Here is a 25,237-nt window from a genome sequence, read left to right as displayed (position 1 = left end):
AGCCCATCTCACCCTTTTCAGCTCATTCTAAATACAACTGTGAGCACATGTGTGGTGGGGCCATGCTGTGGGAGCTGAGCTGTAACTCCACTGGTGCTGGGGATTGGCTGAGAGCCTCTTTGTGTGGCAGTGCCTGGCTCTCCAACCTCTTCACACTCAGAAATGCTGCATGTGTCTGCAGCAGTGATGACAGTAGCCTCCAGGACTACCAGCTGCTTCCAGACACATCAGATCTTATCCTCCTTTCCCCAAGATGCTCCCAACCTACCTCTTCCTTCCCCTACTCTACCCCTTCCCCTCTCCCTTCCCCTACTCTACAGTTGTTTCTCTATGCAAAGGCTCAGTCACAAGTTGCCAGGATTAATTTCTGTTTGGCTTCAAAGGGCACCATCATCACTGTGTGTTTCTTGGTGTGACTGGGAGCTGTTTTCCTCTTGCTTGCCTCCTTACTGAAACTGGGAGGTCAAGGACCAATATCCTCCTGCTTCCTCCATCTCAAATCTTTCACTTCTGAGGTTCTCTATCGGATTCTTGGGGTCCACAAATCCATGTCCCAAATGAGGATTTTTCTCTTCTGCTTTCCTGTTGCTGTGCCAACCAGCATAGCTGTAGTGATGGCTGGTGCTCCAGTGACAGAAAAATGATGTTTCTCCTTGTATTTGTGTGTGTATGCATGTTTACTTCTGTTTGCACAGGTGTGTGCACTAGGAAGGGTTTGTGTGTGTGCACATAAAAGCAAGGAGTGCAGACAGGTACCTGGGAGTGAAGCAATTGAAGAGTTTGTATGCAGACGGGTGTATGCCCACTGTGTGTGTTTATCTATGGAGCTGGTCCCATCTTGGAAATGTGGGTGTGAGCCAAGAAATTGGAAAATGGATATTTACAGATCTCTACTGGCTCAGTAGCTGTATTGTTGAGGGTGATATTGGAGATGAGGGTGATAAACTGAACAGAGTCCAGAGTCCTGGTATGTTACAAATGTGTTTAGGGTGATACTGGGGAGGGGGAGCTGTGTGCAGGCTTGTGTCTGCCAAAGGGAGTGCTATTATACAACTGTGCTTCACTTAGTGGGGAGTCTGTTGAGGAAGAAGCTGCTTGTGCATGTGGAGCTGTGCTGCTGCCTGTGTGCTGCAGAGTGCTGTGCCTGCCTGTGGGCACTGGGGATGGCTCAGGGTGTATGTCTTGTGCCACAGCCAGCCTGCAGGAGCCCAGTGGATAGTCAGAGGCCACAAGTGTGGTGGCTGCTTCTGCCTGCTCCTTCCCAGACTCTGCCCTGAGCAGTCACATCTTTTGCTCACAGCATCAGATGGCAGGACAGGGTTTATTTAAAATGGTTACCGCATGTCTGGAGGCTGGACTGATCCACAGTGCAGCATCAGGGTGGCTGGGCGTCTTCCCTGCAAACTACGGCCACTTTCACTTAAGCAGGTCCCTGTGTTTGTGGTGTGGCAGAGCTGTGCCTGCCATCCCAAGAGTACTAGGCAAAGGCTGGCTGCAGAACACCTTTGTGTCATTGCAGAGGCAGTCCTGGAACCACAGCTACTTCTGAGGAAAGCTGAGTCTGCCAAATCATCTGTAGCTCTGTTCTGCCAGGTCTCACCATGATACAGTGAACAGGTCAGACAGGGCAGGTCTCAAAAGCCTTCATTTTTTTGTTCCAGCAGAAGCTCTTGAGCTCCTGCTGCTAGTCTAATTTTACTTTCACAACAAACCCCAAATAATCCTAAGGACTTTTACTATTTCCTTGTGTAGACAGGGACAGAGATTAAAGATCCAATCTAAATAATCTAATTCCAGAGATAATCCTTTTGCTCTTATCTCCAATTTCGTACCAGGGAGCTGCTTCCAAGGAGCTCTGCATGGCAGGGCACAGCTGGTCCCTTGTGGGCACCTGAGCCTTGTAGCCCTGTGCCAGCTGGGAGGGCTATGGGGCAGTGGGGCTGGCTCACACTGATTTCTTAGATACCTCATTGGCCTGCTTCTGACCCACATTTTTTTGCTGCTCTTTTCTGGACATCCCAAATCCTGATCCCATTTTCTAGCAGTAAATGGCTAATACCCTAAACATGTGCCAATCATTGCTCGTGAACAATCAGTGTGCCAGGTAGACCAGGCAGGACTGATTCAAGACAGTGATTTTGGCACAGCTGCCAGGGGACAGGGAGAGATCAAGGGATTGAGAAAATGACCCTGAGCCTTTCACTTGTAGGTTACTGGTGTAAATCCAGCCTGCATCAAGGGACTGACTGATGGCTCAGTGGATTAGTAACAGGATGGAGCCTTTGACATCTGGGGCACAAACTGGCATCAAGTTGCTGGTGTGACAGCAAGTATTCATTTGGGGCAGCAGTGTAGGACACCACAGACACAGGCCAAACAGCATCTGCCATCCTCTGCCAGGAGCTGTGACCTGCCTGTGAGCCAGGGCGAGGGGCTCCTCTTGCCCCACATGAGCACAGCCACTGTCCCTCCTCTCTGCTGCTCAGTTAATTCCTCATGCTTTGTGATGCACTACTGATTCTTGGGAAATGATCATCCAAGATAGTTTTTAGAAAATGCTCACCCTGGGAACACCTGGTAACACTTAAAGTGTTTATGTGGTTCAAAGTTGTGTTCTTGACTCACACATCACAGTTGAAAGTGTAGGATTAGGCAGGATCATTTGTAATCAGCACAAATGAGCTCTAATGAGGCCTCCCTCAGCCTCACCAACTGGACAGCATTGTCCTGGACATGGCTGCTTGCACTCCTTTGGTAACAGAACTTGGGGGAAACCCAACAGGTCACAAACACAGCAGGGATACAGCAGATTAGCCTGGATTTGATCAGATGCTGCCAGGGCTGGGGTCTGTAACGCTGAGATGATTTGCCAGGAATCAGCATGAGGTGGCTGAATCTGAAGAGGTGCTAAGTGTACACATTTCATGCTACTAATCTGGATGTGCTTTCCTAAGGCACCCTGTAGTTTTAGGAACCCCTTCCTTGCAGCAGTGCTGGTGTGGGAGTGCCATGTCTGTCCTGGCCCAGTTATATCATGAGCCCAAGAACTGATGTCACGGCAGCAGGAACATGTTTTGGGATCCACTCCAACCTGGGCAGAGCAGACTGGGGAGTAGGGGGGTGGGTGCTTACGCATTCTGCCAAACAGTTCACTTCTCCAAGACTGTGTCTGGTTAAGAGGCCCACAGGTGCATTACAAAAACAACAAATGCATTTAATTCTCAGTCTGCAGCACCAAGTCTTTATTTATAGAATGCTTTGCAAAAGACTTGAATTAATAAAATATCACTGGCACTTAGGATCAGCCACGGCTAATGCAGCCGGTGCCAGGAGCACAGCCCTGAGGCCTGGCCGGTATCTGATGCCTCAAGGAACACCATGGTCAGACAGAAGGGCAAACATTGAGTTATTTGTTCCCCCTTTGTGTAGGGAGTGAGTTTCATTCGACCTCCCCCTGGGATATCTCACTCCAGCCACCCAAGACCTTGCCAAGGTCCTTCAGAAAACAAAACCAGGATTTTACATTCGCCTATAAAGTCCAAGCCAGGGATCAGCCCGCTGGCAGTGTCACGGTCACCTCTCTGCCTTCCCCTTCACTGGCCGCTTTGCTTCGCAGGCAGACAGATTATTGTGGTGCAAGATGCTTGCACGCCACCGGCCGCATCGCTCCTTACTGGGCGGGCGGCAGCTACCTATTCCCTTACTCCACGGCAGGGGCGAACAGGAGAACCAGCGTGTTCTGCCAAGGCAGCGAGCCGGGCTTGGCAGCTGCTGTTCCGAGCACAGCGGGCACGGAGCTACCGGGACGCTGCAAGGAGCCGCCCCCGACGGCGGTGGAGCTCCCGCTGTCCCGGGTCCGCTTCCAGCCCCTTCCCCGAGCACACCGGGCCCGCTCCGGTCCGCGCTGCCGCAGCGCCGCCCGTTGCCGCGGCAACCCTCCGTCTGCGCTTCCCGCCGCCGCCCCACCGTGCTCCGCGTTCCGCCGCGCTGGAGCACCGCGATTGGCGGCGCGGAGGGGCGGGCTTTGCCCACCAGCCGCCGGCGCTCACGCCAGCTCGCCGGGCTGTCCCCGCTGCGGACACGGCGCTGGGGAGCCTCGTCCGTCCCCGCCGAGCCTTCCTAGGGGAGCCGGTTCCACACCCGCTCCGTGCGCGGGCGGTACCGGCCCGGGCACCCCGGCCCGCAGGAACCCGGCTCTCCGCGCCGCTCCCGCCGCTGTCCCCGCGCCGCTCAGCCCAACCCGCCCATCGCCGCCGCTCATTGGTCCGCCGCTTTACGAATATGCAAATACAGGCCCGCGGCCGTCTAATGGCAGGCGGGCAGGTAATTAATATTCTCACTTCGGCGCGCGGATTGGTCGGTGCTCGTCCCGCCCCGGCAGCGGGGTAAGCCGCCCCCTGTCGGCGGCAGGAAGGGGCGGGCGCGGCGCCGGGAGCGCGACATGGTGGGCGCTGGTACGCGCGGGGCGCCGCTGCTGCCGCCCGTGCTGCTGCTGCCGCTGCTGCTGCTGCTGCGGGGCGCGGCGGGCGGCATCGCCGACAGCGTCGTTTGGGCCGTCAACGCGGGCGGCGATGCCCATGTGGACGTGAACGGCATCCACTTCCGCAAGGACCCGCTCGAGGGCCGCGTGGGCCGAGGTGAGAGCGGGGGACACGCCGCGGCCGGGGGGTTTCGGCGGGACAGCCCGCGGGGTCCCGCTCGGCTCGGCTCCGCTAGGGCTGCGGGGTCCCGCTGTGCTGGCGGGGTCCGGGACCCGCGCGTCCCCGGCGCCGTCCCGCCCGCTGCAGCCCCGGCGGGTCTGTGGGGGTCCCTGCAGGACGGCGGGGGCTCCTCTCCCCCAGCCGCTCGGGGACGGTCGTGGCCCGAAGGCAGCGCCGGCACTTGTCACCAGCGGGACCACGGCCACCCTTGTTCTCCCGCCGGGCCCAGCTGGGGCCGCATCCCCCGTCCCCGTGGCGGTGCGGGCCCGGAGCCCCAGAGGCGGCGGGATGAGCCCTGCGGGATGGTGTTCCTGCCCTCGGCCTGCGGGATTGTGTAATGCCGGAGGAGAAGTGGCTCCGCGAGGGTTGGAGTGGGATTTCGGCTGGAAAGGCGGCGGGAGCGGACAAGCTGCCAGCCCTGCCGCGTGCGCTCGCTGGTCCCTTTTTCTCTCCCGTTTTCCACTGAAGAGCCCGTGTTCCACAGCAGGATCCGCCGGTTCACAGCCCAGTGCGCAGCGCGCTCGGTGCAGTGGGAACAAGCTTTTCCAGCCCTCTGCAGCCGGATCTGGGTCGCGCACGATGTGGGCTGATGCTTGCAGCATTCTGGACCCGACAGCGAAGAGCACAGGCTGCTCGCTGGAGCCCTAGTGCTGGGCCCGGCAGGGGGAAGGGACAGCCGGCTGGTCTGCTCCATGCCCCAGTCCGTGGCTGAGTGTTCAAGGGCAGGGACACGAGCAGAAGTAGAGGCAGATGGGAAATCATCGGCTGCTCTAACTACCAAGTCAGTAAAATCTTCAGCCTACTATTTATGACAGGATGGAGAACTAATTGCACTTGGATTACCTTTTCCTACTTCCCCCAAGACCACCACAGTTTGAATTGTGCACGTTTCTAATAACTGGTGAACATCGACTTAGTCGATGCACTAATATATTGAAAAGCTAGCTGTGCTGAGCTGCTCTGCTGTTAGTTTCAGGTGAGTGTTGGAATGTGGAGATGAGCTCTCTGTTGACTTTTGAGTCTAACTTTGCTGTTTCCATGTAGGATGGTGAGGATTTTCCTGTGCTGTACGGCTGGAACTGTTATTGCTTGTCCCGCATGAGTGCCATCCCAAATGGAGAGCCTTTTGGGCACACTGGATACAGTGGAGGTCACATTTAAATTCTAATAAGGTTTTTCACACCCATGGAAACTGCTGCTCCAGTTGCATAGGGTGACCTGATCACTGTAGGTCAGCTTCCCTTCATCGACTTCTCACATGTGTGACTTGAATGTCCTTGTGGACTTGAACTATTTATTTCTGAGTTGAAGAGAAAAGAGGGTCTTTTTCAAGCACACTGTGACATGCACTTCCTTTGTGGAAAGCCCGTGGTGTTTCCTCTGAGCAGCAGGCTGTTACAGTAATCCTGCATCAGCCAGTGGTGCCAGGCACAGTGGAGACTTTACCCCTTTGAGCTCTCAGCTGCCTTTCCCTCAATGGCTTTTTATTGCACCATTGTTAGTTTACTCTGGGCTCCTCTCTGTGTTGATAGACATGTAAGGGCTATAGCAGAAATGTATGGCTGACTGGGAGGAAATGACCTAGGGATAGTAATTCTCGGCTGTACTGCCTCTGAGCAATTTAAAACCTCCTTTTTTTTTTTTTTTTTTTTTTTTTCCCCCAAGCCTCAGTTCAGCTGCTGTGCCCTAAAGGACTGACTGTGCTGATGGCAATTACAGAATAGGCAGCTGCCAAACATAGTTGAGTTACAGCTTGGTGTGTACTGCTTGCTCCCAGTGAGCACCCAGTGTGCTGTAAAATCCATCTTGCTTCCACATCTCTGTCAACAGAGCTCTGACATGCAGAGCTGGTGACAGGTCTTCCTCTCCAGTTACCTTCTTGGCTATTAAAGGACTTTCTTCCTGTGGAGGCTTTCCTTTAATAGGAGCTGCTTTCTGTAGAGTCCTTGGTTTGCTGTTGCTGTAATCTGTAGCTGGCCAGAAATATCTGTGTGGGAGGACAGGTTAAACTTTTCACCCTCTGTATTTCTGGTGGTTAGAGTCCTCAGTCTTTATGCCCAAGTTCGAGTGGTAAAGAGAAGTGGAAGATTGCCTGAGCAGCTCTGTGTGAAACAGGAGACTAAGACCTGGCATTAATTTCCTCTCGTTTGCATTGGCTCTGTCTTTGGCAACGTGCACTGGGTTAGTAGTTCTTGCTTTGTCTTGGCCAGTGCAGTGTCTGTTCCCATGGAAATGGGGGTGGGAGAGGTAAGTGTCAGCAGAGAACTTCATCTGGATCAACTTCTGCCTGAAGTGCCGGTGGATGGATGGTGTCCACAGTCTTCTCTCCTGCCCTGCTTCGCTGGGGAATTGTTTGATGTGCAGCCCTGGAGGCATTGCATCAGTTTGCATTTATACAGGAACCCTGATACAGTAGCATGCCAATTGGGCTTAAAACTTTTGGGCGCTGCTGTAGAGGTGGTTAAACACTGAAAAGAGGCAAATTTTGTTATTTCTCTGATTTTGTCAGTTGTTGTCCTCTTTGGGCATGGTGTTTGGGCCCTTCTCAGGGGCTCTTTGCATGCCTGCAGACAGCTCCCATTTCAGCTGGGTGGCTCTGAGAACATCAGCTGATGGAGCTGCTGATGCTCTTGAGACACTTATGTATCTTTTTTGCTTCCTTCATCCCATCTTCATGCTGACAGACGTTGTGAGGCTGTGGTGAGAAGAAAGGGTTTTGTAAGATGCCTAATGCTTTTCACCCTTCTGCCATTCCCCAGGTTCTTTGCTGAGGGGGATGAGTCTCTAAAATCCAGTGCTATCAACTGCCAACTTCAAATCTGTTGTGTCAATGAGTCGAGGCAGTCCTATGCTAGCTGTTTTAGTTTTGTACTTGGAGTCTGAAATTTGAAAATATTGTAAAAATATTCTAGGTGTTTTCACTCCTTAAAGCAAGAGCCAACGGCCAAGTCCTTTGGCTTTGTGTAATGTTGTTGAAACAGGCTTTTCTTTCTGAAATGGTGAGAGTGAGCTTACTGTGTCTTAGACTGCAGCAGGTCTCCAGACCTGTTTTCCTACATTTCTTGGATTTTGGGGCTTTGGCTTCTTGTGCTTCTGCTCTGGTAGTGCTGCCACCTGGTCAGAGCAAGCAGGGGAGACGGGTCTGATGGGTTGTAAGTGCTAATGCCACTTATGGAGTTAGGCGCTTCAAGAATATATAAAGTGTTTCTTCCTCAGAATGTAACCCTTCCTCTCACTCTTTTGTGCTCAAAACCCAGCTTCTGACTATGGTATGAAACTGCCAATCCTGCGGTCCAACGTGGAAGATCAGATTCTGTACCAGACGGAGCGTTACAATGAGGAAACCTTTGGCTATGAAGTTCCCATCAAAGAGGAGGGCGATTATGTGCTGGTGTTGAAGTTTGCAGAGGTCTATTTTGCACAGTCTCAACAGAAGGTAAGCAATAGCTCCTTGTGTGTCTCTGATGAGAGTTCTGCTAAGACTGTGTGTGCTCAGGTTACCTCTGCTGCTTTGCATGCTGGAGGACGGAGTAAGTTAACTTAGGGCCCAACCTCTCCCAGGCTCTGAACCTTTGGAGCTCTCTTCCACATTCTAGCTATACAGTTGGACTGGAAAAGTTAATTTCAAAGCATTCAAACAAACACGTGCAACTAAACATAACTAGCAATAGAGTTTTACCACCTGTTTAGGCTGTGCTGGCTTTGAGAAGTTTTTTTCCTTTTTCTTGAACACTTGCTTCTGAGTGGACAGCATAGTTATGCTGGAGGAAGTATTGCATAGACTGAAGCAGGGAGGTGGTCTGGGTTAAATACCTTACTCAAAACAATTTTCACAAACGTAATAAGACTTGATACTGGTTCAGTCTGATCCTGAAAGCAGAGTTAAATTCATCTGCTTTTTGCTTTTTAGAGAAGAATAATCCTTGTCCACTTTTGAAATCCCTCATGTACAGAAGTGGAAACAGAAGCAAGCAGAACTCAAAGCCCTGTGATAAATTGGGGTAGGAGTGGTTTGTGTTTTAGTCTGGCTTTCTTCTGATTCTATCAGCTTCTTTAGGGCTGATCTCCTTAAGCACTGTGCTGCCTTCCTGCCAGAGAAGTATTTCAGGGAGCAGAACTGGTGGGGCTAGCTTACAGAACAGATGCAAAAAGCAGCCTCAGATTAAACTGAAGGGCTGAGGCATCTTTGGTTCCTCTTCCTTCACGTGGTTCTGCTGGGATTCCCCAGGTGCTGCCTGAAGTTTGAGTCATTACAGCCCTGAGGAGGACTTTCACTCTGAATTCACAGATGTGGTTAGCAGTTAAACATTTTATCTCCTTCAAACCCTGTGTTCTTCACCAGCTTGTTTCCTCTTCTCTGTTCTGCTGCAGGCTGTTAGTTAGAAATGGCTTCATTCCCTAGGGTGTGGTGTGTCACAGCCCCCCCAGGGTGGAAAGAGCAGATCAGACAGGAGTTGTGAAAGACATGCATGAATAAACCAGAATAAAACTGTGCTGTTCTCAGGTCTGAACAGCAGATTTAGGGGCTGTTATAAAAGGAGAAGGCAGATTTCAGGGTATTTGAAACATTATTAATGCTTTAGTGTCTTTACCTGGCTGCTTTTGGGCTTTGAATTCTTCCCAAAGGAGTGGGCCAAGACATGTTACAATGCTTTCTGGTCCTGAGTGCATAAAAAGCAGAGACCTTTCCTGTTCTGTTCCCATTTCAACTGTCACATGCCCGAATCTGCTCTGACTCTCTGTCATTTCTTCCACCCTGAAGGTATTTGATGTTCGCTTGAATGGCCACGTGGTGGTGAAAGACTTGGACATTTTTGACAGAGTTGGACACAGCACAGCTCACGATGAGATCATTCCCATGAGTATCAAAAAGGGAAAACTGAGTGTCCAGGGGGAGGTTTCAACATTCACAGGAAAGCTCCACATTGAGTTTGTAAAGGTAATAAGCTTTTGAGGGCAGAGCCTCGATCTTCCCTTTCCCGTTCTTATCCAGCCATGTGGTGCAGCTGTGTGCTGGAGGAGGAGAGGCATTGGTAGGTGGGGAGACCATGCCTTGTCTCAGAGCTGCAGCACTGACTGCTGCTTTTGCTTTTTCTAGGGCTACTATGACAATCCGAAAATCTGTGCCCTATACATCCTGCAAGGAACAGTGGAAGGTAAGCACAGTTTCTAAGCCAGAAGGCTCTTCCCCCTTGGAGAGCAGCCTGTTGCTTCTCAGACTATGAGATCATAGCTTTTGCTGACCCACATCTGCCAAAATTGTTTCTCTTTCACTGAGTTCCCACAGAGTACAGTTGCAGAGTGAAGTAGGTGTGTACTGTCCTCATTCTCCTCTGAGTCACAAAGCTTGTGTCATTTTGGAATGAGAAAAAACAATTTGTTTTGGAATTTCCTGTATATGTGGTAAAGGAGAAGGGATCATGTCTGGTCAGTCTCAGCTTATAGCTACAGATAAATACCCTCTGGCCTTGGATGTCAGCAGCAACCCTGCAGACAGAGTTTACAGTTATTTTAGCTAGTGCTTAAGTATTTCTCACCTGGAGCTTTGTTTTGCTTTTTCAGCTTTAGGACAAGGCAGTATTTTTTTCCCAGATACCAGTTCCTCTGGATAGCTCCGGGGAGTGCTGGAAAGGTCCTTGTTCTTTTATCATCCTCTTTATAAATGAGCTGGAATTGGAGCCCCTCTAGCTCCTGAACTAGGAAGATTTAGGATCCCTCTCTGACCAAAACATCAATTTGCTTTACTATGGGATAGTCAGGTGCTGCTGAAGATTTGGTAAGAACCTTGTGGCCAGGTGGCACCTGCAGCTCAGGCCCATGGCTCAGAAGGCTGGATATGAGTGGGGCTTGGCCATGCTGCTCTCACAGCTCTAGCTTTGAGGGGTGCAGTGATGTGGAGTAGGACTGTTTATGGAAAGGGTTGTTCCCGTTATTGTTTGCACCTGCATCTGCTGGTCCTGCAAGGCAGCAGGTGCTTGTTCTTGGCTAGATCTTACAGAGCAGCTGCAGTATCTGAACGTGTGCTTTTGTGCATTAACTTGTCCATGTGACACACTGATGGTGTGGAAGGATGAAGTTTTTCTGCAGGCTGGATCCTTAGATGCTCATATCTTGCAAAGAAAGGAAATAGTGGTGTGATCCTCTGTGGTAGAAGATATTCCTCTCTTCTGGGGTGTTCTGCTTGTGGTTTTAATGGGGTCTCAGGTGCCCTCTTGCCAATGTTCATGTTGGATTGGGGAGAGGGGAAGGAAGTGTCTCGAGTGAACTCCCAGTTTACATCCTGCCTGCTTGCAACCTTTTGTCTTGTTGAACAGATGTTCCAAAGCTGCAGCCACACCCAGGTCTGGAGAAAAAAGAGGAAGATGATGATGAAGATGACTATGATGATGGCTCCAGTGTCAAAAAACAGGCAAATAAGAACCGGGTTCAGTCAGGCCCACGCACACCAAACCCCTATGCCTCGGACAACAGCAGCCTCATGTTTCCTATATTGGTGGCCTTTGGTGTCTTCATTCCTACCCTCTTCTGCCTCTGCCGATTGTGAGAGCAAGCCCCACAGTGCATCAGCCCAGGGGCTGGGAGGGAAGGAGTTGGACCAAATATGGTTGCTTTCAATTTCTCCATATTGTTCATAATTTAAGGAAAAAAAAAAAAAGAGATGATTCATTTGGAATGAATAGCAATGAATAGCAGGTCCAGGTAAGAGGGAGCTTACCTTCCCCCTGCCAGCAAGCAGCAAGGCCCTCGCCTTCCCCTTCGCACCATGTGCAGCCTCTGATTCTCCCTGGGGCATCCAAGAGTGAACTGAGTCCTGGCTGGGTGTGTATTGGGCCATGAAAGCTGATGCTACCAGTCCTGGGCCATGTCCCACACTGAGAGAAAGCCGTGTGCTGTAGGATCTCTGCCTTTACTGGGTGGAATACAGTTCCTTAAGCAGGAAAGCAATTCTTAAAAGAAGGCTGGGGTACACATTTTGTCCAGGAGCGTGGAAGCGTTGTGGTGCTGTTGGGTGTCAAGTGACTGCAGAGGACGGAGCCTGGCTCAGCATCTCCCTGAACGTGTGCAACACGATGTGTGGTACTCGCCTGCGCAAAGATACCAAGGCTCCAGACCAGCCTCCGTAGTGACGGCCCCCTCCTAAGACTGCAAGCTGCGCCAGGAGCAGAGGGATTTATCTGGCCTGAATTGCTGCACCAGTTGGGAGAGACTTCCCTAGTCTGGCAATTGCAATGTTTGTTCCATCGCAGAGGGATTCTGCTGTAGCCTGCGAGAGGCTGACATTGTTAGCGTCTGATCAGATGCACTTGTTTTCTGTATTGATTATGGCTTTTGTTTCCTTTAATATCCTTTTATTTTCAGAGGTTTTGTTTTAAGCCCAGTTCCTTGTTTTGCCTTTCCTAGCAAGTGACCTCTTCTTTGGAAGAAGCTGAGAATCAGGTGAACTAGAGAGGAGGTTCAGGACTTGTTCCTTAACCTTCCTAATTGGTGAGCTCCCTTTTCTGTGACTCTAAACAACCTGTGCCGTAGGATAGAGCAGAACAACCTGGTGGATGCTCCCTGTGGTCTCTCATTCCCTCTGTAGAGACCAGCCCTGCCTGTGGCTAAGAAATGGAGCTGGTCAGTGTTTGCAGTGAGTGAGTTTGGCCTTTTGCATATCCAGGCCCTCTAGTGAAGGGGCAGATGTCCAGCTTTTCAGTCCTGCAGAGCAAGGTGGTTCATTGCCATCCAGAGATCTGGAAGTGAGCAATGCACTGGAGACAAGGTCACCTGCTTCCCCCAGGGATATATCTGCAAGAGGCTTCTGTTTCCACATGCAGAGCCTGTGCCTACCTGGCAGAGGCTGAACAGAGCGAAAGCCACTGCTGTGCCTTCTGGTCCAGAGCTAGAGGCCCTGAGGAACTGCCTTCCCAGAATCTTGGCCTCCAACATGTTGAGCATTTCTGGTTGACCAGGAAGGAGATGTTCTGTGCTGGAGCAGGATCTGTCCCAGGCAGGGTTGGGTTTTTGCGGATCAGCTTTGTTGCTGCTGAGCTCTGGGCTCACGGAGCGCTTTACCTCATGCTCTCTCTGTTCTCCTCAGAAGTGTTCTGTCTTTCCCTGGAGCAATGGCACTGAGCTGTGACCTCCATGCTGCTCTGCCTCTCTGGGCCTGCATTTTCCTAGCAGTTGTTCCTGGGTTTGATTCCCCTGCAGTGGCTCAGCCTTTCTTTGAGCTGAGCAGGGTCAGCAGAATTACCAAGTTTCTGGCAAGGGAGCTGGAGGAGCAGCCTGTTCTGTTCTGCTGGGCCCAGACAGCTGAAGCCTTCGCTTCCTCTTATCCCTCAGGCTGTGGTAGGAGCTGTCAGCTCAGGGTCTCCAGAGTGGAAGCTGGGGGAGGTGATAAAATGCTGCTCTCTGCAGCAGTGCCACTGAACCTCGCCTTTCTGATCACATTACTGTTACAGGCCTGAAAAACAAGCAGGATCTTAATTATCTTCTCTCCAACTGCACATGGGCTAGTTTGGGACAGAAGGAAGAGAGTCCTCACCCAATTTAAAGGAGAATACAGGCTTTAGAGAGAGCAGATCTTGAAGAACAAACCTTAGGATGAAAGGTGGTTGGCTTGAAGTTGTCTGCTTCATCTTCTAGCTACTGTTAAAATCCTAATACTTATACAACTATTTTAAAATATGAGATCTGATTTGTTCAGTGACAGTGCCTGCAGGGATTCTGGAACCTTTTTTTGGATTGCTCTAACTGGATTGAAGAGACATTTAGATCTTTATCAGTTTTGAGAACCATGAACTGTGCTGATTTGTTAAGCAAAGAATCTGGGGTTGAAAGCAGGCGTCTGTCTAAGGAGCTGCTCTCCTCCAGGCCTTTTAGGGTGCATTTTTTTTGAGCATCCTTGAAGCAAGGAATCACTCAGCTTCTTGTGGCTCACCCAGTAATCTCAGCACGTTGCCTACCACGGGAGAAAGGGCGTGTGTTTAGATGTGCAGAAACTGGAGACAAGTCTTTTAGGATAGTTTATCCTGGCCTCTCTTAGCAGCCAGGGCACCCATTTGGTGCCATCAGCTGCCCCAAGGCAGAGCTGTACAGGGTGTGATCTAGTTTGTTCTAGTTGCTCAGTTCAAATGAATTTGTCTTATTTGAATAAGAATAGGGAGGAGAAACAGTTCATCCTTCATGGCTTCAATTTAGTTGTTTTGACTCTGGTTTTGTGCATCTTTCTCACTACAAAGCTGGTTTCTGAGGGGTTCCTGACCCTGTTAAAGTCCTATGAGCAGTTTCCTTCCTGGTCCATCCCCTCCTGACAGGTTTGCTTTGGAAGGAGCCTTCAAAGAAAGCATATAGGAGCACCAAGGATGGTGGGGGCTGGCCAGTCAGCACCTTTCTGGGAATGGAGTACTCCCCTGGCCATCTCTGTCTAGTATCTGCAAGCCAGACTCAGGGATGTAATTAGGTACCTGGTCCTGACCAGGGAAAGAAAAAGTTTGGGCTGGCTGTAGCTTTCCAGAATGGGTGTTTGAGGGAATATCCAAGACATTGTTTAACTGAGACAAGTCAGAGACAAGCCTGTTTGTGCTGATTCCTCTGCCAGCAGCAGGCAGATGGAGTGCAGCAGTGTGGGGAGCTGGGTCAGAACAGACCCTGGCTTGATTCATGTTGTGTAGAGAGGGGCAGATACGGCAATTTTAGTAAAGCTTCCAACTTAATAAAGGGAAAATCACTGTCTATGATGTTTCAGGCCTGGATCCAGCCTCAGCATAGTGGTTTCAAAGCTTATTTTAATTGGCCCATCAGCCCCTCCTTTAAGCCAGGCTATTGAAGTCTTCTGTGTGACTAAACATCTCTGACCCTTTTGATTGTCCCAGGTGGCAGTGAACAGAAAGCCAAATGAATTCCCTTCTCTTTTTGGTGCCTTTGTCTCAGGCTTTGAATAAAAGTCTATTTGATGGAGCTTCTTTTTTTTTTTAAGGAGCTTCTGAGTTTTTCTTTTTCTTCAAGGGACAGACATTCCCTGCCCTTGAGATCAGATGGGGACTGTCTCCCTGTCCCCAGATGCCAGCTCTGGAGGTCACAGCTGAAGTAGAGAACTGTGAGCAAGTATCTTTATTTTCAGTCCTTAAAGTCAATGGAAGAAAAGTCTAGCAGGGGATAGAAGAACTGGAAGAGCTCCTTCAGGTCTGGTCTCCCCCACAAATCGCCTGAAGGCAGGATGGAGAACTTCCAGACAGTCTGGTGCCTGGGTGTCTGTGCAGTTCAGAGCTGAGTGAGTCACTCTGGGTCCTGGTAGCTGTTTGGCACTTACAGCTTCTGGGTGCAGAGTGGGGCTTGAGGGGTCCTGCACCCCTAATTTACTTGCTGAGGGCTTGCCCTGTGCTGCTTAGGTCTGAACAAAGCAGGGACCTGTGCCTTTTCCCTTGGCCTTTAAGTTGAAACGGGGTTGCAACCGCCAGGGAAGTGTCTTGCTGCAGGAACTCTGGGCTGAACAAGCCTGTTGCTGATAGAAAACAGCAGGAGGGAGAGAGCCATGAGAGCAGCTTCAGCCCTTGATGTGAGACAGATTCTGAGCAGCTGCGAAGTACCAAGTGTTACAGGCTCTGTTTGGGGCTCAAATGTGGGAGAGATCCATCTGCTTCTTGCACGTATGATGGGGAGGGAAATACCCTTGCTGAGAATCCAAGGGAAATGGGAACTGGGCCAGCACTGAGCTGATTTACCTACTGGCACTTCTGCATCTCCACAGCAAATGCCAAAGCCTAATACAATTCAAGGATGCTATTTTAATGTCGGCCTGGTTCCACCAGTCTGTCTCCACCGGCTGGTCCCAAACAGGCTCACATAAGTATTCTCAACGGCACAAACACACCAGGCTGGAGCTGTGCAGGCTCAGAAACGTGATCACACGGATGGGCCTCCTGTGCTGCACCCCTGCTTTGTGCTGCCCAGCAGGTCTGGGGCACGTTCATTCACCTTGGATCCAAATGGATTTGACCCAGGAGTATTGTAGCATTAAAAGGTGCTGGGATGGATGGGAGAGGTGAAAGCAGGTCCATGTCTTCCGGGACTCTGGCTTGCTCAGAGTTTATTGCTGTATATTAAATACTATTTTTGGAGATTGAGGGGAAGATGAGGGTGGGGAGGGATGTGATGATGCTGTCCCCAGTCTGATTGGTGGGATGCTACTGCAGGTTATTGATAGGTTTTGATTTTTTTTCTTCCCAAAAAGTGCTTTATGAAAAAAAAAAAAAAAGCCAACAGAACAAGTACTTTCCACCCTCCTAGAAACTGTGCTGGCTGATCAGAAAATGTGAATAATCTTTTGCAAACATCAAAGGTTTCTTCTAAAGAGTTTATGTGATGGAGATTTGAAAGCAAGGGGCAAAGTACAGCTTGAACCACTTTAGCTGGGAAAAGTGTGAATCCAGGAAATGCAGGATCTCTGCCCTGGAGTAGTCCCCTGTCACACTTAATGGGGATGTGCTCACCAGTGCTACCATGGCTGTTCTGTCACACTGTGGCAGTTCCTGAGCTGGTGTTCTGGAGCGAAGCAGTGGCTGGAAACTGGCTGGCAAGTGGGGGACTTGAATTTTTTGTGGTTTCCTTGGGGGCTTTGTGCATTCAGAGAAGCATTTGTGCATTCACTTGAGAAGCAGCTGGGTTGGTAAAGTAGCCCTGGAGCCTGTGAGAGCAGAGGCAGGATCTGTGCTCCATGCCAGGAGGCAGCAGCCAGGACTGTGAGAGGTGGTGGTGGTGTTTGCTTCCTGTTGGGGTAGCAGCAGTCAGCGTTGGCACATGGTCCCATCGCTCCATTGTGCCTGGCTGTGGACGTGTGGAAGTGACCTGTGCCACTGGCATTAAGGACTAATCACAAACTACTTAAAGCTGCAGGTCTGAGTTGTCTGTAAAGGCTGAAGCAGTGTGAGGAGAAATCTCCCATCTGTACGTGTCACCAGTACAAAGGGTTTTTGAGGAGGATTTTTTATTTTACTGCCCATTCTTTTGTGTTATAACAACTTGCAGTGACATTTTTTAGTTTGTTTTGCAGCAAGCTTGGGCCCTAGGTGAAAAGCACAGACCTATTTCTGATTGCATTGGCTTTGCAGGGACTAGTCTGGGGGAGATGGGCATGGGGGTGGGTTATTTTATTTTTGGTACACAGTAGCAGTTTTATTTTTTAATTTTCCCAGGATGTTTGGCTGAGGGAATGTTCTGAAATCTACTGTCTGGCAGTTTAACCAGCAGTGTGCTAAAGGAAAATAAACAAAATTATATTGTCACTTGGATGAGGTGGTCCCTCTTTTCTGGTGGTGGGGGCAGAGGAGCCCCCTCTGGTTTACGCCCAGAGCCTCAGGGAGGCTGAGCCTGGCTGACTGCTGGGTAACACCGTGCTGCTGCCTCCAGTACGCCCTGGTGATCTCTTGCCCATTGTTTTGAGCGATAAAGTGCAAATCGAATGGTACAACATCCTCTTAAAAGTGTTGATGTGGTTGTTGCTTCCTGCTCAGAGCCGGAGCACCAGAGAGATGTAATCTGCTTTCTGGGGCTTTGCAAGCTGCCCCCCTTTCAGCTTGAAACCGTGTCAGAGGCAGATGGAGCTGGAACAGAGAGAAAGCAGTAGCCTTGTGCTCTAGGTGCCTGCCCTTGGGGACAAGGGACCCTGGTCTCATGCAGAAAAGGTGCTTTTCCAGAAGGCCCGGGTCTGTCCTTCCTTAGGGCACAGGATGGAGGCACCAAGCCCATGCAGCGAGGAGGATTTAGGAGCACTGGTGCAGGCAGGTTTTTTTTGAAATAACATTTGGCTGGCAGTAGCAGGAGTGTGCTGCTCACAAGCCACAGCAAACATCACAAATCACTGCTCAAAATCTGCTTTTGGTCATCGTGAGCATGTTCGGTGTCAGCTGGAGGACTTCCAAAAAGAGGATGCAGACGTTTGTTCTTGCCCAGTTCCCCAGAGGGCCGGAGGTGACTCTTGGCAGCTCTCGTGTGCCTTCTGCGGGCCGGTGGGCTGCCCCTCTTTGGGAAGAAACACATTCTTTCCTCCTTCTGTTGATACTTTGAGTCCCTCCAAGTCCCTTCCCAGTCCCTCCCAGCAGGCTGGGGAGACTCGTCCGATGTCTGCCACTGCCACCTCCGGTGTGTGGTCACGAAACTGACTGACCCGGGGGCACGGGGTCCTGTCGCTGTCCCGCTCCCCAGGGACAGCAGCCGGGGTGTCCCCGGGCAGGGGCGTGCTGTGCCCTCCATGGCATCCTCTTGCTGACGCTGCCCCTTCCCGAAAAGTTCTTGCCACCGTCCCCTAAACAGAGCAGGGCTCTCGGGGAATACCTGCTCTCTGTGTCACCGGCTGCGCTGCGGGTTCAGGCCATGCCTTCAGAACCACAGGAGCCCAGGTGGGCAGCGACGGGTGACGACCGGGTGCAGCGGCGGGAGCGGGACGCGGGCTGGCAGCCGGCCGGGAGCGATTTTGTTAGTTCCTTGTGTTGTTTTCCCTCAGGCAACTCAGCTTTCCCAGCCGGCCTGTCCCGCTGTGTCCCGGGACGGAGCGGGTGCCGCGCCGACGGTGCCCGTGCGGGGCTCTCGGGTCACCCATCCGGGCGCGACCGCGGCGGGCCCTGCTGAGCTTCGGGCGCGGCGTTGCCTGGCAACGGCCCCCGCCCCGCCCCGCGCTCCCATAGCTACCGAGGCGGGCGGCGGCCATCTTGGCAGCGGCCATGAGCGGCTCCAGGGCGCGGGCGGCGGCGGCGGCGCCGGGGCCGGACAAGAAGCTGCCGCCGGGGGCCGCGGGGCCGCTCGGCCGCCTGCGGGGCCGACGCGGATCAGCCGATGCGCCGCCACGGCAGCCCTGGACCGAGTCCGAGTTACTGGCTCTAGAGACCGTCCGGCCCGAGCACGTCCTGGGGCTGTGCCGGGTGACGGAGAGTGAGTGCGGGCCGGTCCCCGGAGCGGCGGGGGGCTCTGCCGGCCGGGCCGCCGCGGCCGAGCCGGGCCTTCGGCGTGGGGAGCGGCGGGGCCCGGCCCGGCGCTGCCGGCGGGGGACGCGGCGGCTCGGGCGCGCTGGCCGCGGTGGCTCGGGGTGCGCCCGCCGGCAGCTCCCGCACAACTTCCAGAAAGTTTGGGGACTTTTGTGTTGGTTGTGGGTTTTGATTTGTTTGAGGTTTTTTGTTTTTCCTCTGGGCTGCTGATCTCTGCTTTTCTGTCCCGATCGCATCCCATTCTTGCTCTGCTACCTGGCACTTACCATGCCTTTGTTTCTCACATCCTTAATTTTGTCCTGCTTTCATGAAGATTCTGCAAAACAAGGAACAGTACATATCGGGCTAGGGCTAACAAAAAGGGAAATTCATCTGGTAAGTGGTCACAGGTGTTTTGAAATGTTACTATACTTTTTCTCTCCTAGATTATTTATGTAAGCCTGAGGACAACATTTACAACATTGACTTCACCAGGTTTAAGATCCGGGACCTTGAAACTGGAACAGTACTTTTTGAAATTGCCAAGCCATCTGCTTCAGGTAGAGCATGCAAACGTTGCTGGGAGGATAGAGAGACTCAGAGAGCTGAGAGGTTACAATGCACGACCCATGCAAACTGAGCAGAAGGGTCCTTTGGTATATGTCCTGATGACTAAATTCCTCTCCTTTAAGCATAGGACTGAGTTTATCTATGCTGAGAAACTTGTGATAAAGATGTGATTATTGTTGGATGGGAGAGAACTATCGACTGGCAATCTTCCTTTTTTCGGCTGGTTAAAATAGAAATTAGTTCATGTGCATTGGCAGTTGTGAGGGGGGATATCCTGTGAGATTGAGGGGAGCGGTCAACTGTCATGACAAGTATTTTTTCTTTCACTTCGTGCCAGTATAAGTCTCAGACCAGTTATTAAATGTGTTTACATTCAGTACCTAAGCAGTAGGCAGCTTGTCCTGATACACCCACTAGCCACTATCACCTCGGGTGTACACTATGAGCAGAGTAACTCCCGGCTGGTTTTCTAGGTGTGTTCACTCCAGGTGTGTTTTCTAGAGCACGCTGTGGAGGATGAAGATGACAGCAGTGAACTGGACGCAAGTGCAGGTCGCTTTGTTCGGTACCAGTTCACCCCAGCGTTTCTCCGTCTTCGGACTGTTGGTGCAACGTGAGTATGAGTTCACGAAAAGAAGGGAGAACTGGATGTTTACAAAGTGTTACGTGACAGTTTATAACAAAACTGGGTTGAAGACTCGAGAGAGCCTATCTTAGACTACAAATATCAAACTCTCTGTAGAGAAGTCTTGTGTAGCCTCATGGCCAAGGCTTTTTTCTTCCCAATAGCTGTTTTTTTCCTGATTCTTCCATGCAGAGTGGAATTCACAGTGGGAGAAAAGCCAGTGTCAAACTTCCGAATGATTGAGAGGCATTACTTCCGAGATCGCTTGCTGAAGAACTTTGATTTTGATTTTGGCTTCTGCATCCCCAGTAGCAGGAACACATGTGAACACATTTATGAATTCCCTCAGCTCTCAGAAGACCTTAGTAAGTACCTCCTTTGCCACACTGAGTGGTGTTTTGTTTGTGTGTGCATCTGCTCATTCTCTCCCTCTAATTGTGAAAGAAGTTGTGACTGGGATTGAGGGGAGAGGAACAGATACAGGTTCCCAGTTTAGCAATGTGTAATCTTCTCTGAATTAGGAATTTGTGCTGCAAAGTCTCCTCTTTTGAAAATGAAAACCTAAGACAACCTGTCCTAAGTCACAAGCTGCAAGAACTGATCAGAGTCACAGTGCTGACATACCTGATGCCTCGTAGTGTAGCCCAGAAGAAAACAGATCACTGAAGAAAGGGTTCTTTTTATAGCCACCCATCTGTTTTCTGCACTTGCTTGTTAGGGCTAGAGCCTCCTGCTTTGGAACAGAAGCGGTTCTTCCTTGAGGTCTGTTTTTAAGCCTGCTAAGATCTCTGCAAATACAGATTGTGCAGGGTACGTTTGACCTCAGGGGGTGGATAGAGCAGAGGCACAGGGGCCCTTCTGGGGCTGCCCGGCTGTGGGGAAGGTTTGGGGTTTTCATCCCACCTGTGTACATGTGGAGAGTGCCACAAACTGGCTCCTTCTGTTTACAGATGTGATTGTTGCTTGGCTTCATTCATGGCTCTGGCAGTTTCTAAGCTTATTTTGAGTGAGGTTACTTCATTCCCCCTCTGTTTGCTTTTGACAGCACTTGTCCCGTGAATGGGAAGAAGGGAAAGGACAGGCTGAGCCTTTGAAGTAAGCTCAGAAGAGCAGTTTGCTTCTGTTCCTTGGGTAGGGCAGAGCATCAGCCTAGTAAATCCAGTGGAGTAGCAGAGTCCTTTTTATCCTGACTGTGGCTGGCTGTTGAATGTAATGGAGCTTTCTCTTTCACAGTCCGTCTGATGGTTGAAAACCCGTACGAGACACGCTCGGACAGCTTTTACTTTGTGGACAACAAGTTGATTATGCACAACAAAGCCGACTATGCTTACAATGGAGGACAGTAATCATTCTGTCTGCTGGATGCTGTGATGCCCTTAACCATTCCAGATGTGCAGGAGTGGACTGGAGTTGCTGTCTCGTGCAACAAGGCTTCTTGTCAAACTTTTTCTCTGTGCATGAGGCTGAGAACACGAAGCAAAGATGACGGCTCCTGAAAGGAAATCTCCCTGCAACACCTCTCTCTCTGAGACTCAGCGTTTCCTGCCTCTCCTTCTCTGTTTCTGGCTATTTTCTGATAACCTTGGTTAGGTCAGTCATCAGAGGGACTCTTAGACAATTCTTGCTCTTAGTCTTTCTAGTTAGGTTGCACCTTTAGTGCTTCTGATGTTTCACCTCTTGGGTGAATATCCTTTTTCAACAGGTCAGATTGTTTGTGTTAAGCTATTTCTTAGCAGAAAATCTTAACCCCTTCAAGTAGCCAGGGATGCTTGAGGAGCAGATCTTTTGTTCAGTTGGATAGATCATCTCTTCAGTGGCAGTGGTTTTGTTTGTGGCATTGCTGACATTGTTTTTTAGGGTACATCGCAATATTCTCCAGTGGGAAAGAGACTAATTCAGCTTCTAAGCAGTGCAGGAATATTCCATCTGCCTCTGGGGGCCTGAGCTGCCCCTAAGAACATTTAAGCTCTGTTTTGCCAGAGATTTCACTAGAGATAGGAGATAGGGGAAAAAGGGGGCTGTTCCTCTGATAGCATTTGTGTTTGAGCTTTTGTGAGCAAACTGTTGAATTTTGGAGCTCAGGGGTCAACCTTAGAGCTGATGTTAATCTCACTGTATTTAACATTTCTCCTTCTTCCCTTTGTAGGATTTTTTGGCCCTTGCTACAGAATGTATTGCTTTTTAGGTAGACAGCACATTGTCAGCCTGGCTGGGGTGAAGGTGTCACTTCAGTGGGGCTTAGAGGAAAAAGGGAGAATGTGGAAAATCACTTGAAAAATGAGTAGGAAGCAGGCTTCAGTCTACAGTTGTAAACCTGACTGGTTTGTCAGAGTTTCTGTGAGCAGCACCAGCTCATTTTCTTTGTTGCAGTGGAGATATTAGTAGCGAAAAGCTTCCCAGGTCAGATCACTCAGTGTTACGGAGTGGGATCCTTGGAAAGTGAGAATGTACATGGTTCTCTTTTTCATTGTTCCCATCACTGCTCTGCCTGCTCAGCTGCTTATTTATGGTTTAGGAAGTCATGCTGCCGAGGTTGATACCACAGCTGTGTTTGGGGTCTGGCAATGGGAGATAGCATCATGCAGTGGGAAGAGGAGGACCTGTGTCTTGCCAGTAGCTGTGTTGGGGCAAGCTCCCAACTGTGCAAAATCTCAGCTATCAAAACCTTTTTTCCCAACTGTGCAAAATCTCAGCTATCAAAACCTTTTTTGCCAGTTTTGCTGGCTCTCAAGACTGGTACTTTTCCAGTCCCCATGCTGGGCTCCTCTTGTTAGAGGAGTTAGGTTGTGTCTAGACTGGAGACCTTTTTTAATACTAGTTCCATTTGTTCTTGAGACAGTTAAAACCTAACTCTTCAATGGTTACCTGTTATGCTAAGAGGGATTCAGCATCGTTTGTGTTTTAGCAGGATTGAGTGGGGAGGACATCAGAGCCTAAAGCCTGTTAATGCAGACAGCAATAGAAAACCACTTCCTTTACTTCCAGATTAGTGAAAGTAACTGGTGTGGAACATAAGCTGGCATCAGAGTAAGCAGTGAGAGTGTGTGGGGTAGCAGCCGTGAATGAATCTCCAGCTCTTAGGAAGATACTTAATTATGATTAACCGCAACAAATGACCTGTTCTGGGTGGAGCATTAATCATGAGCAACCACAACAAATGTCTTGGGAATGTGGAGGGGCAAGGTCTGCCTGATGGAAAGATGAAGAGCTATTCTGCCACCATCGATCCCCTCCAGCATCTCCACGGGCACTAATGCAATCTTGTTTAGGATCTTCAGGATTAGTTAAAGCTGCTGTTGAGGTGGACCTCGAGATGCCTCTTACAGTGAACACCTTCGACAGCCCTCATGCTGTGCCTCTGAGGTGGGAAGCATTTGCTTTGCTCTAAGTTACTCGCCACAAAGCAGAACTGCCTGGAAGTGTGCTTTTCACCCTGAAGTGTTCAGAAATAGTGTCTGAAGAGCCTACTTGTTATTCCCTGGCAAATTTTAGCATATTGAACTGAATTTTGTATGTAGTATAAATCCAGGTGCCTTTAAACGTTACTTTTATAACACTTTCTACATGAAGCAACCCCTCGCTTTTCTTACGAGTGTGACGGTTCCCATCTGTTTCTCTTGTCACTGTAAGGGTTCCTCAAAGGCGGATGGGCTCGTGACCGGGGCGGGGGCGCGCACGGGGAGATGGGGGCGCGCACGGCGCGCGCGCGCCATCTAGCGGCTGCTGGCGGCGGGAGCGCGCTGCCGGTGTTGGGTCCCGCTAGGAAAAGGGAATTCCTGTCCTTGGCTATCGGCGGAGCCCAGGAAACGGCACTGGAGCGGTTGCTCTCACACTGGTGAATGTGTTAGCTGTTCAGCAATAAAAGGGAGAACTGGAGGAATACCGGGAGACTCGCAGGCAGCAGTAGCACCCTGCGGTTTTTAGCTGAGTTTGTTTGCTTTGCCAAATCAGAAGGTCTTTGCCCTAAAAGCTTGCTGCAGGAAAAAGAAAGTCCCTCCAAGAGGGCAACCCAGCACTGAAAAAGTTGACTGTAGTCCAGAAAGTCAGGGATTTCCAAACTTCTGTCCCTACTTTAGTAGCTTACCTAGGATTCCTTTTCTCTTAGGTACTTTCTATAAAGCCTCTTTTCCTTGTGACAGGGATGATTTCTTTGGTAAACATGGTTTAGCAGACCAGTTTCCTTCTGGAGTGTGTGCTCTGGTGGGTCAAAGCTACTCATGCCAGTGAGCTTGGAAGAAATTCCACTGGGATGACATCCTTGGCAGGTGGATGGTCAGTTGTAACCTGGTGCTGCAGGCAAGGGAGATGCTTTCAGTGTCAGCTGGAGTTTGAGCAAGGAAGAAGGTATCAAAGACTGCTTCTCTCAGGTTTTGTGCTGAGTTGGAAAAAGAAAAAAGTTGCGACCATACTGAGTTCGGCTCAAAACTTCAAAAGAAAGGGACCAAACCCACAGACTCATAGTATGTTTTTTCCAGTATTTGTCCTCTTATTACCAGGACCTCTTTTTCCCATTTGTGAGGCAAGGGTTTTGGATCCATGCCAGCAAACTTCCTGGAGAGCTATTTTCATACCTTGAGTTTTGAATACATACTGCACCTTGTGAAGGAAGGTCATCTCTTGTATGGACTGGGTACTTCTGTCCTTGTCCTCTGTTTTTGGTAGGAAATGTCTTGTGTGTGTACTTGAGGATATTCAATGTCTCTTGTTGCAGAGGAGCAGCAGCCTCTTCTCTGGTGCTTGGGGATGCTTATTCCATTATCTGAGGGTTCAGGAAGAATAAAACAAGTGTTTAGTAGTCAGAAATGAAGGAGGAAGGTGGTAGTGGAGCTGTAAGGTCCAAATGTAGCAGCTCTACTTCTCAGCTCTGTGTTTCATCACATCGTCTTCAGCTGTTTCCCAGTCTTCTGCTCTGCTGTCCTGTGACATGGAGCTACTTTGTGCTACCCCAGAGCCTGGCTCGCTGTCAGGTGCGACCTCGGACCTAAACACTGCCGCCTCTTGTCCTTGCCGTGGACAAGGCTGAGTGATGGCAGCCTGGTGGAGTCAGCACCTCTTCCTCTTCAGCAGCAGGAAAATGAACACCAGCAAACGCGCCCTCCGCCCGCCTGGATCCCAGTGCTGTTACGGGACACTATTTATCTCTCTCACGGTGTGGCCTTGGGGCTGCTGCCGCCTGGACTCCTCTGTGCTGTCCCCTTCGGACCCTGCTCCCGTGGCCGTGGCAGCGCCGCGGGGCTGTCGCGGTGGGCGGGGTGTCCCCGCGGTGCCGCTGTATTTGTACACCCGTGGTTTTGTCACCAGCAGCAGGAATAAAGGACCTTCCTTTCCTTTCCTTTCCTTTCCTTTCCTTCCCTTCCCTTCCCTTCCCTTCGCTCTCCTCTCCTGGCCGCGCAGGCGGCCCT

The 25,237-nt window shown here is 50.6% G+C and overlaps 2 protein-coding genes and 1 long non-coding RNA gene across 4 annotated transcripts; 2 read left to right on the top strand and 1 right to left on the bottom strand.

Annotated features, from left to right (window-relative positions):
* The first annotated feature begins 4,441 nt into the window (after positions 1 to 4,441).
* MLEC (malectin) lies at positions 4,442 to 16,966 on the top strand. Of its 2 annotated transcripts, XM_053959486.1 has the most exons (5): positions 4,442 to 4,637; positions 7,958 to 8,136; positions 9,463 to 9,639; positions 9,799 to 9,856; positions 11,015 to 11,344. In XM_053959486.1, the coding sequence occupies exons 1-5, from the start codon at positions 4,442 to 4,444 to the stop codon at positions 11,242 to 11,244; spliced, it is 840 nt and encodes a 279-aa protein (XP_053815461.1). In that variant the 3' UTR covers positions 11,245 to 11,344. The 2 variants fall into 2 exon arrangements, with proteins under 2 accessions (XP_053815461.1, XP_053815462.1); XM_053959487.1 differs by lacking the exons at positions 9,463 to 9,639; positions 9,799 to 9,856 and having other exon boundaries at positions 11,015 to 16,966.
* A 585-nt stretch (positions 16,967 to 17,551) lies between these two features.
* Positions 17,552 to 18,300, bottom strand: LOC128797163 (uncharacterized). The gene is made up of 2 exons (XR_008434030.1): positions 18,015 to 18,300; positions 17,552 to 17,702 (listed from the first exon to the last, which is right to left on the bottom strand). It is a non-coding gene; the product is annotated as an uncharacterized LOC128797163 (long non-coding RNA).
* Positions 18,301 to 18,400: 100 nt separating this feature from the next.
* Positions 18,401 to 25,167, top strand: UNC119B (unc-119 lipid binding chaperone B). Its single transcript, XM_053959922.1, has 5 exons — positions 18,401 to 18,608; positions 19,087 to 19,200; positions 19,712 to 19,823; positions 20,028 to 20,200; positions 21,069 to 25,167. The coding sequence occupies exons 1-5, from the start codon at positions 18,401 to 18,403 to the stop codon at positions 21,179 to 21,181; spliced, it is 720 nt and encodes a 239-aa protein (XP_053815897.1). The 3' UTR covers positions 21,182 to 25,167.
* The last annotated feature ends 70 nt before the right edge of the window (positions 25,168 to 25,237 follow it).

The sequence above is a fragment of the Vidua chalybeata genome, chromosome 18 (genome assembly GCF_026979565.1).
Source record: "Vidua chalybeata isolate OUT-0048 chromosome 18, bVidCha1 merged haplotype, whole genome shotgun sequence".
In the NCBI taxonomy this organism is placed as follows: domain Eukaryota; kingdom Metazoa; phylum Chordata; class Aves; order Passeriformes; family Viduidae; genus Vidua; species Vidua chalybeata.
This window is presented reverse-complemented; position numbering and strand designations above follow the sequence as displayed.